The following is a 19,172-nucleotide window of genomic DNA, read 5'->3' as shown; positions in this document are numbered from 1 at the left end:
GTTGGCATAATTCAGTTCCATGCAGTTGTAGAAACAAAGTCCCTGTTTCCTTGCTGGCTGTCAGCCGAGGGCCATTCCAGCTTCTAGAGGCTGCCCATATTCTTTGGCTTGTGGCCCCTTTCTTCCACCTTTAAACTAGCAATGGAGGGTTGAGTCCCTCTAATGTCTCATCTCTCCTGACTGCTCTTCTGCCACCAAATCTCTAACTCTTCTATTTTTATTTCCCCATCTCAAGGTCCTAATATTAACACATCTGCAAAGCACCTTTTACTATGTAATGTAATACATTCAGGCTCTGGGGATTAGGACACAGATATCCTTGGGGAACCACTATTCTGCCTACCACCCAGGAAAACCAAAGTTGTTCTCTGTTTGCAATAACACTGTGTGTAGCTTATATGTCCTTACACAATGCTTCAGCCCCACATGCAAGTGTGGAGAGGAGACTAGGTAGAAAATGTCTCCTATCTTCTTCTCCTGTTCTTTCTGCTTACCTGTACTTAACTGTTGGGTTTTCCTTACCAGGATGCGTGAGGTTGATGCAGACAATCTCTGCACTGTCTGCATCTTCCTGTCTGTTGATGCAGGCAAGAAGATGAAGAATTTATAACTGATTTTCTAACACCCAACGCTAACCCAATATTTGGAACAAATGCCTTTCCTCTACCTACTCTTCAATTGCCCAAAGTTTAGGAAAGAGATCTTAAGGGAAGAAGAGAAAAGAGTAAGGTAGGAGCAAAAATGTAAAGCCATTAAAAGAAAAACAGCAGCATATTCCCCCTTCTTTAAGAACTCATTCCAAGAATGTTCCATAATTGGTGCTGTGGTTTGAATGTCTCCCCAAGCTCATGTTGGAGCTTGACCCCCATTGTAACAATGTTAACAGGGTGGGAAATTCAACTATGGTTATTCGTAAGTGGGGCCTTTAAGAGGTGATTGGACTGTGAGGACTAAGCCCCCATGAATGGATTTAATCCATTCACAGATGTATTGGTCCATTTTTGTATTGCTATAACAGAATACCTGAGACTGGGTAATTTATAAAGAAAAGAGGTTTATTTGGCTTATGATTCTGGGACAGCTGCATCTGGTGTGGCTGCAGGCTGCTTCTACTCATGGCAGAAAGCAGCAGGCAGACAGCAGGTGCAAGCAGATCATATGGCAAGAGGAAACAAGAGAGAAGGAGGGGAGGTGCCGGGGTCTTTTTAAACAACCAGTTCTTGCAGGAACTTATAGAGCAAGAACTGACTCACTACCCCCAACCCCCAAGGAGAGCATTAATCCATTTATGACAGATCCATCCCCATGACTCAAACAGCTCCCAACACTACCACATTGGGGATCAGCTTTCCACATGAGTTTTGGGGAGACAACACATCCAAACTCGATCAATAGATTAATGGTTTAATGGGTTATCAGGGAATAGACTGATAGCTTCATAAGCAGAGCAAGTGAGCATGTGGAAATGCTCTTGCTCAGCCCTCACTATGTGATACCCTGTGTCGCCACAGGACTCTGCAGAGAATAAAGTTGTCACCAGATGCTCCCTTTGACCTGGGATTTCCCAGCCTCTGAAACTGTAATAAATAAATTTCATTTCCTTATCAATTATCCAGTTTCAGGTATTCTGTTATAAGCAACGGAAAACTGACTAATACATTTGGGGTGAGGTTAAACAAAAGGAAGAACCTAGCTCATCTGTGTCATTTATGGGATATCATTACATACTATACACAGTCTTAGATGATTCTACAAACGCTTCTTAACTATTTAAACTAAACTACACAGTGCATGTGCATAGTTATGACCCTTTAAATGAGAAAACTTAGGCTCAAAATGGTGGTCATTTATCAAAGGGAACAAGTGTCAGAGCTAGATGTTCCTAGGTCTGCTGACAGCCCCAGCCCAGGGAAATTTCCTCTCCCTGACTTTCCCCAACGAGAAGGCAAGATAAGGCTTCTTATAATCCCCACACTGTACCCTTCAGCATTTTTAGATGACATTCTTGGTGGTGTCACTTTCCTTCCCAACTTTTCTCTTGCCCCGGTTGTTACAGTGACTTCCTAATGCAGGTCTGGAGTTATTTACCTTTTTGTGATTATTATACATTTACTTCTGTATAGTCATTGTCTTCAAGTTGATTTTGTTATCATTCAGGTTTGTCCTTGTATGATGACCACTGGGTTGTGGAACTGATTTTTCTTTTTTTTTTTTTAAAGCCACTTTATTGAGGTATGACTGTGATACAAAAAGCTGTAAGAATTTAATGTATACAACTTGATGATTGGAGATAAGTTCCTTTTCTTTTCTTTTCCTTTTTAAAAATTTTTTAGCAGTAACCTTGAAAGAAAGAAAGGTGCTGAGACTGTGGTCTCTGTATGAATCTCTGCTAGGACTTAGAGAAACAAGGAGACATAATTGTTACCAGTCAGCCTTTTTCAGTGCCCTTCTTGTCCCTTCAAGGAGATATGGTTACCAGAAAATAGCCAATTAACAATCTCTGCTTTATTTCTGTGGTGATAACTAATCAGCTCTAAAATTTCAGCATAAAATCACAACTCCTTACCACAGGTACAAGGCCCTACATGAGCTCCTCCTGCCAGTCCTTTTTGCTGTTCTCCTGGCTCTGCTCCAGCCACACTGGCCAAGGCCTGCTGTCCCCAGATCCTGCTGAATGACCATCCACACACACCCTGCTCAAAGTTCACCCCCAGTCTTGCTATCAATACCCTAGCCCCATGAGCTACTACCAAGCTCTTGAAATGTGCCTCGTCTGAACTGAAATGTGCTGGATGTATGAAATAAACACCGGATTTCTAAAACTTTGAATAATAATTCAATATATGCTAAATATTATCATTTCAACATCTAATCAGTATAAAGTTATTGAGATAAAGAATGCACGAGTTGATTTAACCTGTTCCTTTTTACATTTTACAAAGTGGCGATTTGAAAATTTACAGTTCCATTTGCGGTTGGCCCTGCCTTTCTAAGGGACGGCGCTGTTCTGTCGCATCACCCTCTTCCGCTTCCCTCTTAGCGCCTACACCGTGTGGAGTGACGGTGTCCACGTTCACCTGTTCAGTGTCTCTCTCGCCCAACCAGCTTGTAAGACAGGAACCCTGTCAGTCTCATTCCCACCTGATTCCCAGGCATTTAGGACAGAGCATGGAGCGTAGTACTAAATAAATATTTTTGACAGAATGACCTTACTCGTCCTCAACTGCAGACAGTGAGCTCTGTCTGTCATTCCCCAAAACACGGGGTCTGAAGTCCTTTAGGCTACGCCCGCTGCTCAGCACTGACCATATGCTCTTGACCCTGGGAGGAGAGGTGGTTGGATATCCACACTTGATAAAACCTCCTTCTTGGCCCAAAAAACTAGACACACAACCGCAAAGGGGACTCAAGGTGAGCTTCCTCGCCGCTCAGTCCTCTTTCCGTTCGGAGACCCGCCCCCCAGCCCCTCACTGGGCGCTTCTCCCTCCGGCCGCACGGCGGCGTCTCGCGAGAGTGCGGCGGCCGATGGTACAGTCCGTTCTCCCCGCGCCCCTCGGACAGTGGGTTCTTCCATTCGTAGAAAAGCATTGTGGGAAGGCGCGGCAGCCTTTCCTGTCTCCCGCGCTGTGGCGGTGATGAGCTGCGTTGCGGACTGCGGGCTGGCGGCTGGTTGGGCCTCGGGCCACATGCCCTCCCACTCCGGGGCGCCGGGCAGGGGAGCGCGAGCGCCCTGAGCCTGGTGAGGCGCCAGCAACAGCCAGGCCGGGTCTGACGGTTCCGGGCCGGGAATGCGTGGAGGACAGCGGCCTGGCCTCGGCCACTTTCTCCGCGGGACCGAGGGAGGGCCCGAGGCAGCCTTCGGCCTGCGTTCCCTTGCCCGGAAATGGGGAGATTAGTTTAGGTGGAGTTACGTTCATTGATCGTCGACTACGTATGCCAGGGAGTTTGTTACATAAACGGATATTTTTTCCGTGTAAGCGGGAAGGCCCCCCCCCCGTTTAACTGCCTTATTCCTGCTCTACCCCACCGTAAAGTAACGCAGTGTAGAAGCCACGTGCCGTTCCAGGTGGAGACCATCACAACTGCTTACAGGTGCAGAACTTGGCGGAAATTGAATGAGTGTCGCCAACCTTGCAGGTGAGCTTTCAAGTTAGTACAAAAAAGACCCGTTGCCTCGGGTTTTAAGAGTTTCAACCAACCGCTTAAAATACTCTGTAAGAATGAGTGTCGCCAACCTTGCAGGTGAGCTTTCAAGTTAGTGCAAAAAAGACCCGTTGCCTCGGGTTTTAAGAGTTTCAACCAACCGCTTAAAATACTCTGTAATTCACTTTTCATTACCAAGTCGGATTTTGGATCAAAGAGAAAACCTAGAGCTGGGATTAGTAAACTGTTTCCTTTCAGACTCTAATCAGCAGAAGTTTATCTCAGCCAGTTAGCAACCTGTGCCGTAGAGCCGACCGCATGCGGTTTTTATGCAGCCTTTGTGTTGCCCATTCATTTTTGGAAACTAGTGAATGTGGTGTCAAAAAAGGCGTAAATTAAACACTTTGCGGCTTTTACTGGCCTTAAATTTGATATCTTTGGTGCAGGAGCTGCATAAGTAACAGTTCATGCTTTTATGTTGATTTGTTTACAACATGTGGTTCAGAGTCTGCTAACATTGTGTATTAGCTTCTTTTAACCGGTTCTAACGTTTCTGATAGGTGAAAGATGAGTCCTTGAAGTACAGACATCTGCTAGCTGAATACGATCTGGGAGCACAGAGGTGACTTTAAGGTAGGGTTATTGCTGAAGTTTGTGTCCTAAAGTACTTTGTAATGGAAATTTTATCACCTTTTAAATAAATAGGTGTGCCTTGTCTAGTGAGTATAAAATTAGCGTTAATGGTTCTTTAGCATTAGTTAGTGCTACATCTATAGTTATCCAGATAGTTTATTTTTGTGAACATGTTCTAATTTTTCTGAGTAACCCAGAGAAACATATAGTACTGGCATTCTCAATCGCTTAAGATTTATGTGTTTCTGTGTAGTAGCTAAAGTTCTTACAAGACGTGACTCATGTAAATATTTGCTTGTCAAATTGAGTATTTTTTTTTCTCTTAGGATATCCTTGGTGAGGATTTTGAGAATTTGATCTTCACAAGAGTTGCTTGGAACATTTAAAAATTTCCAGGAGCCTGAGGAGTACTGAAATAATTACTTTTGGACAGTCCATAAATATGAATAAATATATTTAATGTGCTTGAGATTTGTGTTTTAAATGATTAACTCCCAGAAAATAGCTTTCTGTTACTGGAAGATCAAAGGGCAGGTTCCATCTCCCCAACAACTTCAAAATTATGTTCAATCTCAGCAGTTAAGATTAATATTGAGTGCTGTCACAGTCATTGATAGCCTTGTGAAATAGCTTGTGCTTGGCCCAAAGAGAAAAAAGTGCTTGCAGTGACTCATCCATGATGAATAGAACTAGACTAGCTGATTTTTAGGTCATAAGTGCTTTACTGCACACTTGTTCCAACTAGATTGTACACAACATTTGCAAATCTTCGGCCTTCACTTTGCAGGAAAGAACAAATAGTATGTTAGGCATTCAAAAAATTTTATTCAAAGCACTGTACTAGGAGCAGAGAATACAACAGTAAGCACGACACAATTCCTCCCTTTGGAAGTTTACAACTGAGGGGAGGGAATGTCATCACAAATGTAAAACTTCTGTGAGACAAGTCCCATGGTAGGATTTGATCAAGGCAGAGAAACCTGAGTGCAGTCAAAACTGTGGCTCACTTGGGAGAGTGTGGTGCCGACAACACCAGGCCAAGGGTTAAGATCCTCTTACCAGTCATCTTTTAATTTTTTTCTTAAACTGAAAGTAGGTGCCATTTTTGCAAGGCTAAGTTAGAATGACGTGCAGAGGGAGGCCTTGGGATAGGAAAAAAGATAGGACCATGAGTCCATGTAATGTCTGACATTTTTGGCTGCTTTCCCTCTTCAGTGCCCTTGTTTAGAATTGGGTGCTTAATGAGGCTTATAAGATGGCTATGATAGGAGTGTTACAAGATAAGGCTGAAGAGGTAAGTAAAAAGGCCAGCCCACTTAAGTCTCCAGCTTTATTAAAGCAAGCAAGGGAAATGTGTGGTAGAAAAAAGTTTAGATTTGCAAGAAAAGGGAGGCAGGTGGGCCAATTACAGGCTGCTATTGTCTAGGCAAGAGATGACCAGCTTGGACCAGTGTGGTGCTAAAATTAGTGAAAGACTGTACAGGGAAAGCCAACAACACTTGGTCATACTGGAAGTGTCCATAACAACTGCTAGGTGTCTAGCTTACACATTCCCAAGAATAATGGATCCAGCTAAGGAACAGTATTTGAATCTGAATTACTTTTGAGAATCCAAGTGGCTTCTTTACAGTAGAACACTGCTCTGTAATCTAAGCTACAGAAATAAATCTTACAGCCATGAGTATAAATGATCTCCCTGGAGTAGAGGAATAGGGGCTAGGTCTGAAGTTTGAGAAACTCCAACAGCTTATAGCAAGGTAGGATAGGATGAGTGGTAAAGAATGGTCAGAATGGTAGAAACAAAATAGGGATATATTAAAAAGCAAAAGAATGTTGCAAGGCCTAAAAATTCTTGAGATTTAGTGACATGGTGATTTTAGTGGAGAAGAAACTATTAGAGATAAAGTAGGAATTAGATGAACTGAGGACACTGGCTAAAGACAGTCCTTTCAAGAAATAGCTGAGAATGGGGGAGAGAAGAATGATAGTAGCTAGAGAGGGATTGTGATTGTGAAAGTTGGTTTGTTTCCATTTTTATTAGAGTCTTTAAAACCTAGTGGCAAGGTTCTTGCTGAGGAATAGGTTGAATACATTAATACAGGAGAAAGCAGAGGCAAGATGGGGAGAGAATCCAAAGCACAGACAGGAAAGGAAGGCAGAACTGGGTTGACAGCAGGTGTGGGAGAATTGTATGAGGTAAGGGAAAAATAAAAGATATCCTGCATAAGCATTTCTGTTCTCCCTATAGACTGCAAAGTCATCTGGGGACACTAAAGATCCACAATAGTCACTGGGGAGTTTGATGGCCAGGCAGGGTGGAGATCATATGAGACTGAAAAGTCAGAGGTCAACTGAAATCCACATTTATCCTTTTTTTTTTTCTGAAAACACAAGGACACTTCAAAAATTAAAAGCAACACTGAAAAAAAAGCTTTTTACATTTGTAAATAACCAGTGGAACTTAATGCCACAAAATACAGTATTACAAAGAAAATTAATATTTATACGAATAAAAATATCTGCAGTCTGACAGTGATGCCTCAGTCCTTGTACATCTGGGCACTAGCTGAGAACCACCTAGAGTTGGGGAGAACATTCTCCCGCTTGGTGTACTATTGCACAGCAAGCCAGCTGCAGTCGAATAAAAATATCTGCAGTCTGACAGTGATGCCTCAGTCCTTGTACATCTGGGCACTAGCTGAGAACCGCCTAGAGTTGGGGAGAACATTCTCCCGCTTGGTGTACTATTGCACAGCAAGCCAGCTGCAGTCCAAAATTGCAGAATGTTGATCAGAAGTATCCAGTCTTGGTTGTGAATGGTCATCCTGTTTCAGGAAGGAAAATGTGGCATCAAAACTATCCTTCCAGTTAAAATAAAAAGGCCCTTCAGCACAAGTATATGCTGTAGTTAAACCTTTAAAAGAAGCAAAAGATGCATATTTTCTTGTGCTGAAGAAACACTTGCAGGTTCAAGATATTTGAATAATTGTCTAATTCACAGTTTCAAAAGTACCAGTGGCACACATACCCTTCCCACCCCCGTCCCTGGCCCTTCCCTACGATCAAGTTTCTGTCTTGAGGCGAGAAGCTTGGATAGTTTTTATTGTTTTTGCTGTGTGTTTCCCAGCCGGATTGCTTGGAGATGCCAGGGATTTTTCTTCAATCAGGCTGTCTTTAGACCCGTTTCTTTTCTAAAATAAAATATTGGAAAAATACAGAAAGATTCAGAAGAAAATATAGCCAAATTAAGTATATTTTTAATTAATACATCAGAAACTACTTAACTTAAAACATGAAGTTATATACAGTTTAAAAATTTCATGATGCCAAAAGTTCAACAAACATTCCCTCTATTTAAATCGTTAGCTATAAACAAAGATTGTGTTTAATCTTAAATATAATAAAGTTAGTCTGACAGTTACATGCATAATGAGAATTTTTTTCATGAAAATTAGGCATCATTCACCCAAATTAGTGTCATTTCTTTGTGAGTAATTCTAAAACCAGGCTCTCAGCCTTTCTACTTTCCCAAGGAAGGCAGAGAGATGAAGAGAATGGAGAGTGGGAGGTAATCTATACATGTTCCCTGACTATATTTTCAGTAGTCACTGAAAGAAACAATGTCTTTTGCACAGTACTATGTCTTAGAGACCCCATCACTTGGAGCTAGACGTACCTGTCAGCTGGGGTGGGGAGACTTGGGACATTCGATATCATGAGTGACCATCATGGAGAAATGGGAGCTGAGTTACTAGAGCCTGGGTACCACACCCAGTACTTCTGGGATCAGGTCTTGTACATCTCCCACAACCACAGGTGGAGGCCCTGAGAATGACACAGTACCTCACACAGCCTCTCCTCTGCTTTACCTTGCTCTTACCTCCTAGAGACTGCCTAACCTGTCAGAAGAGGCTAACAAGCATACTTCCCTCCCCAAAAGTATATGGACACATAATGGACTACACTGTCCAGAACTCTCTTACTTTAAAGTTCATTTGGGCTAAAAATAAACCATCTTTTAAGAAGTAGTTATGTTTAGGTGGGGGGCGGGGATTGGTTATCTTTCATCTGTTCTATGACTGGCTTAATTTGTTTTCCTGACATTCAAAGCAGCACTAATGGAGTAACTATTCTGCTAGGCATGGGAAGTATGAATCAATGTATTTGGGATGGAAGATTTCTAGATAGCCAGAGGTCGTGGGAGGAGTACACGAGTGCATGTGAGAGAGGAAAAGAATATATCAGAAGAATAACCAGAGAAGGAGCTAGGAGGTGACCTAAAATGCTACTTGTAAATTCATCTAAGATTGGACCTGTCCCCTCCATCTGCAGACCTTAAGGAAATAAGTAAATCTAATCGAGTTCTTAATCCACTCCACTCTTCTTCAGCCTTCTGCATGAAAATGCGAGATGAGGTATTGGGCAGGCCACTTTGTGAACTCTCGCACCATGATCCAACTTAGGAAATGAGCTTTCCTGCTTCCACTGGTCACCCTAGCCCCTTCTCCACACCATAGCCAGATTAGTGGCTTCCTTTCGGCACTTAGAAGTAAAACAAAAAAAGGCTGGCTGGCTAGCTAAGTGGTGAGAGCACGGTGTTGATAACACCAAGGTCTAGGGTTCAGATCCCCATGCTGGCCAGCCACCAAAAATAATAAATAAAATCCAAATCTCTTTCCCACAGCCTTTAAAGTCCTGTGTTATCTGCCATCCTTCCCTCTCACTCACTGCTCAGGCCACACTGGTCTTTCAGCTCCTCAAACCCAGGCCAGTTCCAGTGTCAGCATTTCAGGCTATGCACTTTCCTCTGCTTAGATCAGCCTTCCACCCACTCTCACGTGGCTAGCTCCATCTCACCCACTAGGTCTCAGCTTGAACCGCCACTTTCTGAGATGACCTTCTCTGGCCACCCTGTCTATCCATGATTTCACCCCGTTGATTCTCTAACTCAGGCCTTTGTTTCTTTGTAGTGCTTAATTCTTCATTGTTTTGCCTGTTTACTTTTATGTATTGTAGGTCTAGGCCAAGGTTAGCAAACTTTTTTGTAAAGAGCCAGATTGTGGACTATATCCTATCTGTGTCACATATTACTGTTTTCTTTTAAAAAAAACAAACTTTTAAAAGTATAAAAACCATTATTAGCTCTTGGGCTGTACAAAAACAGGCTGTAGTTTGCTGCCTGCTCAGACGAACGCCTGCCACCTCTTAGCTGTGCTCATTGGATAGTTGCTGAATTCAAAACCAAGTTGTCCCAGAGACAAGCTTAGAATCAGTGCCACTGTCAGAAGATGCCTGTGAGTGGTTCTTGTGTGCAGCAAAGTGAAAGCTATTCTTACAACATTTAATGTGTGTAAGTTTTTATGAAATTCCTGAGTCATGGTGATTAGTTAGGGAGTCTAGAGTAGTTGGAAAAACAAAAATAAAATAAAATTCCTATTTATATTGAAACCAATTAAAAGACAAAAAGAAAAAGCTCAGAAGGATAACAGTGGTTAATGACCCTAAGAGGTAGGTTATCTACACTGTATAGAAATTGAACCTTAGGGGCCGGCCCGGTGGAGCACTGGATAGTGCGCCGCTTGGGAAGCGCGGTGGCGCTCCCGCCCGAGGGTTTGGATCCCACATACAGACCGGTTCCCGCTCACTGGCTGAGCGAGGCGCGGGAGCAACGCCGAGGGTTGCGATCCCATTGCCGGTCCCCGGTCCGGTACGGGGGCAACACTGAGGGTTGCGATCCGTTGCCGGACACGGAAAAAGACAAAAAGACAAAAAAAAAAAAAAGAAATTGAACCTTAGAAGTTCCGTAACTTGAAGCATGTGAAGTTACATAGCATGCTCGAAGTGATATATGGAGATGAAGACATACAAATAAGGCAGGTCAGTCTGAATGCAAAGCCTGACCGATTCATCGTAAGTATCATTTTGGAAAAGTGCTACCAACTTGAAACAAATTGTTTGGACCACCTACTAGCTCCCCCAGATTTATCTAATCAAATGGGTAGATTGTAGTAGAAGCTGTGTTTACCGCTCAGATCTCCATTCCGGACTTTGGCATTCATTCCCCCAACTGCCAGGAGTGTTTGGCTGCCTTACAGCTCAAAACTGAGCCCGTCCTCAGGGATTGCCCCTGAATAAAGAGAGCTACCTTGCCCAAGGTCATGCCCCCTCCCAGGAGCACCTCTTATCCAACATCTGCTAATGGTCAGGGTGAGTGTAAGTGTGTAAAGGTCCAACCCCCTTATCTCAAGGTGGGATGAACGTGAAGGGCCATCTCAGCTCCAGATCTCCCCCACAGGATCAACTTATGTCTACTGGGACTGCATTACACAGTTCAACTCTTGCCTCTGCCCAAACCCATCTTCTTTCACTCCTCAACAAGTATTGATCCTAAGGGCAATTTCCAACAAACTTTCTGCATGCAAACTTCCATCTCAGGATCTGTTTCTAGAGAACCTAACCTAAATTAGCACAGATCTTGCTCAAGTCATTGATAAAAATGAAATGGAGCAAAGGAAAGGCAGTACATGATGAATACTGCTGGGGTCGGGCTTCTTAGGTGGTCTATGAACTCCTTGAATTTAAGTACAAAGCTGTATATGTGCTTACATGTGTTTTTATGGGGAGAAAGACGATAGTTATAATTGGCTTTTCCAAGGGATCTATGATCCAATCAAGACTAAAAACCATAGCCCTGCAAACAATGAATGAATGGGCCAACATTGATCCATCATAAACAACTTTTAGAATGGTTGTTTAACCAGATATATCCCCATTCAACTGTCTTATTCAGCCCACATTTTTTCCTTATTATTAAAAAATATACCATGAGAGATGGTGTCAAACACCTTCCTGAAATGTTTGCTACAGTGGTTCTGATATATCTAATTCAGCTGAGTGAAAAATTGATTTTGTTGAGGTAGCTAGGTGCTCTGCTATGTCCTTGAATTCCCTTTTAACCACATTTTAAAACATTTACAGGAAGAAAGTAATTCTATTTGATGGAGAAGACAGAAATAAAATAGGACTTGAGGAATTCTTCTGTCTGCCCTCAGTTAACAGGAGGACATCTGCCCCCTATGTGTCTATCACTTTCTCTTTATTTTCCTGGCTCACAAAATACCCCGAAGTATTTATTTTTTATTGGTGAAGCTACTATTTCTTTATTCTGGCTCCCAATGATCTTCGTTATCCTTGGCTTTGCCCCAAGCCTCAGATTGTTTTAGAGCTTGCACTACCTCTAGCTCTTGTTCCTAACGTGACTCTTCCCAGATTGTGCCTTGGTTCTTGATCATGCACTCCTCCCACCTCCTCCTTTCATGTTTCCTACATGTTATTCTGTGTGTGTGTGTGTGTGTGCGTGTGTGTGTGTGTGTGTGTGCGCGTGCTTTTCAGGGGGTGCTGGCCATGCCTTGGGATGGGCCTTAATCTCAAAACATCCTTCTCCCCTTACATGTTCTTTTAAAATACAGAACCTCAGAAAGGAGCTGAAGATTCACTGTCCTGCCTCCCCAGAGCAACTCCCCAAAGCACGAAGTGCTTCTCAAAATTGTCATCAGTATGGCACCTTCTTAAAACTTTATTCTTACTAACCTGATGAACTGTAGAGCCACCAGATCCCTGAGCATCCAAAGAACGAGTCACCGGAAGTGGTGGTACAAGGTCCGTTTTTGAACTGCAGAGAGTGAGTTTTAGAATAAAATTAATGATTGGAACAGTACCTAGAATCAGAACTTATGTTGGAAAAGGGTGACAGCATAGACACACAACATTTCCATCATCACAGAAAGTTCTTTTGGACTGCGCTGTCCTGCAGCCATGAGGGTCCAGATGTCCTCAGGCCCACCCACTTACTTCACTTCCGACAGCACTGACCGCTCTCCATCCGAACACTGTGACCTGCGGTACTGGCGGTAACTCCTAGGTGAGTGAGAATGCCTGATACGGACCGGGTCACCTTGAGTCCTGAACAGCAGCCAGAACACATGGAAACAAACACACCAGAAGTCACAACAGGATAATCTGGAATACTTCCTTAACGTTGAAATCACAGGAATAATGACTTTTAAAGTTTTAAAAAGAACTTCACTCCTGGGCTTTGAGAGCCTTAGGTACTTAAATTTCACAAGTTAATAGAAAAATGCTCCCTTGACCATACATGAAAATGAAACTATTTATAGTATTTGTACGTACATGTGTGTATATATATATTTTTAATCACCAAATTTTAAGTGAAATTACTCCTCACAGTTAAATTATTTCCAGTAGTATGGAAGAAAAAAATCTATAATGCAAACAAAAAAAGTTAGTTGTTGTCCTAGCTACTAACTAGCTTGTCATTAAGAATTCAGTCTTTACTTGAAAATAACTGAAAGTAGATCTTAAATGTTCCTACCACAAAAAAAAATAAGTATGTGAGATGATATGTTAAATAGCTTGATTTAATCATTTCACAATGTATACAGATACCAAAACATCATACTGTATACCATGAATATATACAATTATTATTTGTTGATTATACCTTATTAAAAAAAGAATTTATTCTTTAGCGGAAAAGATGGGGAGGGTGACCAGGGTGCATCCACCTGCTATTTACCCAGGATGGGAAGGACACATGGTTTGCAGAAGGGAAATAAAGCGATGAAGCAGGCTTCCACTTTCTCATAACCAATTATATAGCAAGGCAGAAAACATGGAAAAGAGGTATGCTGCAGCCTACACTGACCGGTGACTAGGGAATCCTGTTGGGCATTCATGAAGCCTGTTCAGTGTGCTAGTTCTATGACAGGGATTGGCTCAGGCTTAAATGATAGGGTTTTGTAGTCAAAATAATTCTATTGGGGTTAAAATAATGGATAAAAGTAAACTTTATTACCAATTTTCTATTGGTGTTAAAATAATGGATAAAAATAAACTTTATTACCAATCAATGAATGCCTCAGAAAGGTAATTTATTTTTAACTAAGACATTATTCATCACAAGCCAACTTGGACCTACCACATACAAAAAGACAACTAATAGGAAATGGTAGTGATTGTAGTGCAGAATAAGAATTAGCTTTAATACACCCTTTTCTACCTCTTTCCCTACCGTCACTTTTAATTTTAGTTAAAATATAAAGACACATTAAAGCACTGAATAGAATACAACTGAAGAGTAAGAATGGATTACTCAATTATAAGCACTAATAAAACTTCAGTGAAAAGATTTTCAAAGACATACTCTATTTTAGTGTATGGAATCTCCTTTAATTGTTCTTCTGACAGTCCAGATGGATCCACAAGTTCCTTTCTATTATAAGCACTAATAAAACTTCAGTGAAAAGATTTTCAAAGACATACTCTATTTTGGTGTATGGAATCTCCTTTAATTGTTCTTCTGACAGTCCAGATGGATCCACAAGTTCCTTTCTGAAATGGAATAAGCAAGAAAATGAAAGTTGCAACACTGGCATAAATGCTAATGTCTTTCACGATCCGAAGGTGAGTTTCCCTTTCTAATCTTGTCCCTAAGACAGTGTTAAAAAAAGCTTATATAAATATAAGCCAGGCACAAAGACTAAAAAACTAGAATGTGTTCAAGGAAAAAATAGGAGGAAAACCTTTTCTATAGCTCTTTAGCCTTCTTTCAATTTTTCCACATCCAAATTCTTCAGCCATCCCCCATTTCCCTACAAAAGATTTGCTTCCCTTCCTCGTCATGGGTATCTTTTTTCTTCTGAATTTACTTTCCTTGGTATTCATTGTAAACCACTGGCCTGTCTGAGGCAAGATGACATTAGGTTAGGAGGTGGGAAAGCTGCCTGTAGATGGTTGCTGATGTGGGAAGGTCAGGTACCCAGGAGGATAACAGGATGACTGGCAGGCTCTAGCATGGGGCTGCCACTCAGTGCCAGGGGTCTTCTTTATAAAACACTGAGAAACAAAACAGTACTCACTGAATATGTTTCCATAACTCTTCTTTTGCTTGGATGTCTGGGCTTCTCCTATAAATGGAGAAAACAACATGCATCTCTGCAAACAGGCTTCATCTAGCAATGTAATAGCTAACTGTAATAGTTTGCAGACTGTTTAGTTCCTATTTGCCAGCTGAGACCAGACAAGGAAAGGTCAGGCAGGGAGAGCTATGTGATGGTTAGTTTAAAGACATCAGATAAGTTATCTGCTAGTGCCACTGAAGAAAAATGACATAAAACCCAGTCATAACCAGAGCTTCATTTAATGAAAGAGCTTAGAACTGCAAGGCCACATCCACACACCCTCCAGTGGTGACTGTACAATGAACAATGACTCCAGACTTCTGTTTGTGGTTCTTCTAGCTATTTCTAAGTAAAGGCAAAAAAAGAACTCATTCTGATACTATTACTATGAAAGAGTCCCAACAGGATCTGTGATTACCTTGTAGAAGCAACAACCACAAGGGAAAAGCAACTGGTGGGACAGCCCCAAGGGCAGACTGTACCAATGACCTATCTTTTGTTACATCTGGTGTTGTGTTTCTGCACCAAAACTTGGGCCCATAAATGCTAGAACCCATCTGTGAGCTCCACTCACACGCCACCCTCTATATGTCCTTCTCCATCCCTAACTACCAACCCCACAAATCACTTCTGCAAGAACTACTTGAGTAGAAATTACACCCCTATCTTTAACTTCCTAGAATTAGAAATCCAAAGTCAGTGTTCATGTGTGCACACTCTCTGTATTAACTATTACTCCCATTATAGCCATGAATACTAGAAATCTACTATCACTGCAATTGTTGTCACAGAATGACTTCTTTTCCTAGTAAGGTAATAAACTTTCATCAGTCCCTTCAAGAGAACAGAGGTCTAATAATAGGTGCAAAGAAAGCACCCAACTCCTAAAAATTAAAAGGTCCAGAGCCAAGTAAAGCTACTGATATACTCTGTCCTGTGGAATTTTACATTCATAACATGTTTCAGCATTTTGGGGCTCAGTCTTGCTTTCAGCATATGATATCATCAATGCTTTCATTTATTTTAGTTAATAAAGACACCACTGAGGTGTGCTGGTAGGGCTCTATGAGCCCACAGAATACAATAAGCTACTTTCTAGCCATTTAATTGACTAAGGTGATTTTTCCTTCTGGGGAAAAAAAAATCTGTCTATAAGGACCTTTTAATCAACTGAAAAGGAGACAAAACATGGAAGATGAGGGCGAGTGGATGAAGCCTCAGTCTCGGACCAGGTATGACTGTTAAATGTAGATGATGAGAATAAAACTGTATGCTTTAAAAAAAAAAAATCATAAAAACTGCTTTGGAATGATTTTCTGTATGGAATCTGACTTTCCTACATTTAGCTGGTCTGATTCACTAGACGATATGTTAACCCATTAAATGACACTGTCAGAGAAGATGCTAATCATAAAAACTGCTTTGGAATGATTTTCTGTATGGAATCTGACTTTCCTACATTTAACTGGTCTGATTCACTAGACGATATGTTAACCCATTAAATGACACTGTCAGAGAAGATGCTAATACTAGAAAGCACTAAGCTATTATTCTATCCTGGGAGAATGACAATTCAGTTGTGACTGTACTCAGCATCTGATAGTCTGAAATATTATGGAATATGTTGGTTAGGAAGCTATTCTATGGATAATCATTCTTACTTCAGGAAGCTGCAATCTTGAGGGTATTATCTGTTCAAGTGACAGCATGATTTCTCACTCCGGGCACCACTGACCTTTCTCTGTTGTAGGATGCTGTCCTGTGAGGAGTAGGATGATCAGTAGAACCCCTGGCTTCTACCTAGTAGATGCCAGTAGTACCTCCTCAGTGTGACAACCAAAAATGTCTCTAGACATTGCCAAATGTTCCTTGGGTGGCAAAAGGGCCCTCAGTTGAAAACCACAGACCAAGGGCATGACCTTGGATTTAAGTGGCTACAGTTGGGTGGTGGACTTGAGAGGCCAAGTTATCATAACAATCCATGATGTGAATATTGAAAGAGTGCTGGGGAGAATGACAGTGAGGCAGGAACTAAACGGTAAAAGACTGAGGGAAGTGGCCCAGGACCCAGATGATGGCAACTATAAGGAGGAGTGGTGGGTGGTGTCATTTGCTGGTGTGAGACTCAAAGCTGATGCTTTTAGGGAGGACAGAGGGAGAATGAGAGGTTACGAGGGGCAAGGAGGACACACACCCCATGACCCCCACACCAGGCCTCGTGATGAGAGACAGTGAGTGTGAATGATACATAAATAACTGCTACCAGTGGCTATTTCCCAGTGTTACAATTGCAGGTAATGTTATGTTCTTGTTTATACTTTTCTATCTTTTCTGATTTTTTTAAAGCCAAGAGAATTTTTTGCCTTAACTATCAGGAAAAAAAAAAAGGTATTTTCATGTTTTTTAAAAAAATTACTATTGCCATAATTCCACAGGAAATGCCTTTCATTCCCGTCTCAGAAGAATCAGCAAAAATGTTATCTTAACCTGAATGAGGTCATCAGTCCTTCTAAGCCATAAATATCAGTCCTAAAAGATTCAGGAGTTTAGTCTATATCTTTAAATTCTATAGCACCATAATAATCATATTTTTAACTAAACTGGGTTCTGAAATGGTCAGCAGTTTCAAACAGCTTTAAGGCAAAGTTCCAAAGCTAAAATAATGCTAATTTCCTCTGATTGCTAGGCCACCTGTGACTTAACAAATGTAAACACAAGCTACCTGTTAATGAGGACTGTATTATTTTTATGCTTACATCTTCATACATTTAATCAATAATTTAGGATGAATTCATGATCTGCGGCTCCCATCATTTTGTGGTTTTTGAAAGGCTTGGAATTTTAACAGCCATTTTCCTTAATTAAAAGGCCTTAATTATGCAGATGTTTTACTTAAATTCTCCAAAGAAGATCCTAAGGAAGTAGAACCCTGAGTGGTATGTAGGTATGACATATATAAAAAATAAACATGCAGTCCAATATTAGTCCAATATTTTTCAAAAGCACCCCTCATCCACACCTATACAAATACAGTATTCTACTTCAAATTAATCAGAGAAATTATTTTGATGAGCCATCATTTATAAATCACTCTTCCGTGTGGTGCTGACAACACCAAGTCAAGGGTTAAGATCCCCTTACCAGTCATCTTTATAAAAATAAAAAAATAAAAATAAATCACTCTCCCTTCTTTCAAAACCCTAAAATAAAAACAATTCATAAATCCACAAAGGAATTAAACTCCATCATTGCATATAATCTTTTTATATACCACCCAAACTCTCTAACTGTATTATCTAAAAAATATTATACAATATATGCTATAATATTATATGGTAAATTCTCATACAGTATTTTGTATACTATCTTATACTAAATAATAATAAATACGGCCACATTTGATGTTTATTATTTTTGTGATACTGGCCACTGCTCAAAAAAAAAAAAAATTAGAGTTGAAAATATGTAAGTTTACAAAACCTCTTTATTTAAAGAATTTAAAGCACTTAATAGATATCTCAGTAATTCTCCATCACATTCCTGAGTGATCAGAATAAATACAATTAGGAGATGTCTTGTTATCCTCCCTTCTTCCCCCTCTAAGTGAAAGAAGCATTAGGAAGCCACAGAGCTCAGCAACCTAGCTCCTGCAGATCGCTCAGGAGTCACTTTTGGGTGTTTCCTGTTAAATCTTTAATGCACCAGACTTCCGTTTTGTGTTTAACTGGATTATAGTCACTTCACCCTGACAACTTCATCTTCCCCATTATCAATATTTTTCAATAAAAGTAGTAAGATCGCCACCAGAGGGAGCCCTAGACTTTCCTGCACACACGTTGAACCAAAACTATTGTTTGAGCTTCAATGCCTCTTCCAAATACCCCAGAGTAAATGTTCACCCATGTAGAAAAGCAGTTTCAACGAAGCTGACTTTTTTTCTAATGAATAGTAAATACTAATGTCATGAAAATGTAGCTGGAAAATGTACTAGATAGAAATTTACTTCTTAACATTTTATCAGACAAGATCCAACCATATTTCATCTTAATGCTCTTTAGGAGAGAGGGGCTTTGTACTTTATACTACTCTATGTCTCTGGTATTTAATAATAATTTTCTAGCTCCTCACTGGTAATAAAAAAACAGAATGAATGAATAACAATGTATCATACCATTTTGACCCTAAGTGGATACTTCTATATGGGCAATTTACATATACTACAGTAGGAATTTAAGAATATGGGAGTAACTGAGAGATCAGTGGTTTACTGTACATCTGAAATGCAAAATATACATATATATAATACATATTTATAAATAAAACAAAATATATAAGTATTTTTATGTGAAGATGTTTTATATATATATATATATATACACATATATATATATATATTTATTAAGAACAACTTTCATT

At 40.6% G+C, this 19,172-nt stretch overlaps 1 protein-coding gene and 1 long non-coding RNA gene across 2 annotated transcripts in view; one reads left to right on the top strand and one right to left on the bottom strand.

Annotated features, from left to right (window-relative positions):
* Window positions 1-3,817: 3,817 nt before the first annotated feature.
* On the top strand, window positions 3,818-5,245 carry LOC103600723. Its single transcript, XR_551403.1, has 3 exons — window positions 3,818-4,137; window positions 4,704-4,776; window positions 5,103-5,245. It is a non-coding gene; the product is annotated as an uncharacterized LOC103600723 (long non-coding RNA).
* Window positions 5,246-7,454: 2,209 nt separating this feature from the next.
* LOC103600725 (band 4.1-like protein 4A) overlaps window positions 7,455-19,172 on the bottom strand; it is a 124,731-nt gene continuing 113,013 nt past the window's right edge. The window contains exons 17-21 of the mRNA XM_008585048.1: window positions 14,715-14,762; window positions 14,000-14,068; window positions 12,628-12,738; window positions 12,367-12,448; window positions 7,455-7,967 (exon numbers count right to left, since the gene is read on the bottom strand). Of these exons, the coding sequence (XP_008583270.1) occupies window positions 7,839-7,967; window positions 12,367-12,448; window positions 12,628-12,738; window positions 14,000-14,068; window positions 14,715-14,762 (439 nt within the window). The 3' untranslated portion in view covers window positions 7,455-7,838. The remainder of the gene's footprint in view (window positions 7,968-12,366; window positions 12,449-12,627; window positions 12,739-13,999; window positions 14,069-14,714; window positions 14,763-19,172) is intronic.

Source organism: Galeopterus variegatus, unplaced genomic scaffold, assembly GCF_000696425.1.
Source record: "Galeopterus variegatus unplaced genomic scaffold, G_variegatus-3.0.2 Scaffold3429, whole genome shotgun sequence".
Lineage (NCBI taxonomy): Eukaryota > Metazoa > Chordata > Mammalia > Dermoptera > Cynocephalidae > Galeopterus > Galeopterus variegatus.
The sequence above is the reverse complement of the archived record's forward strand: the minus strand, read 5'-3'. Positions and strand labels throughout refer to the sequence as shown.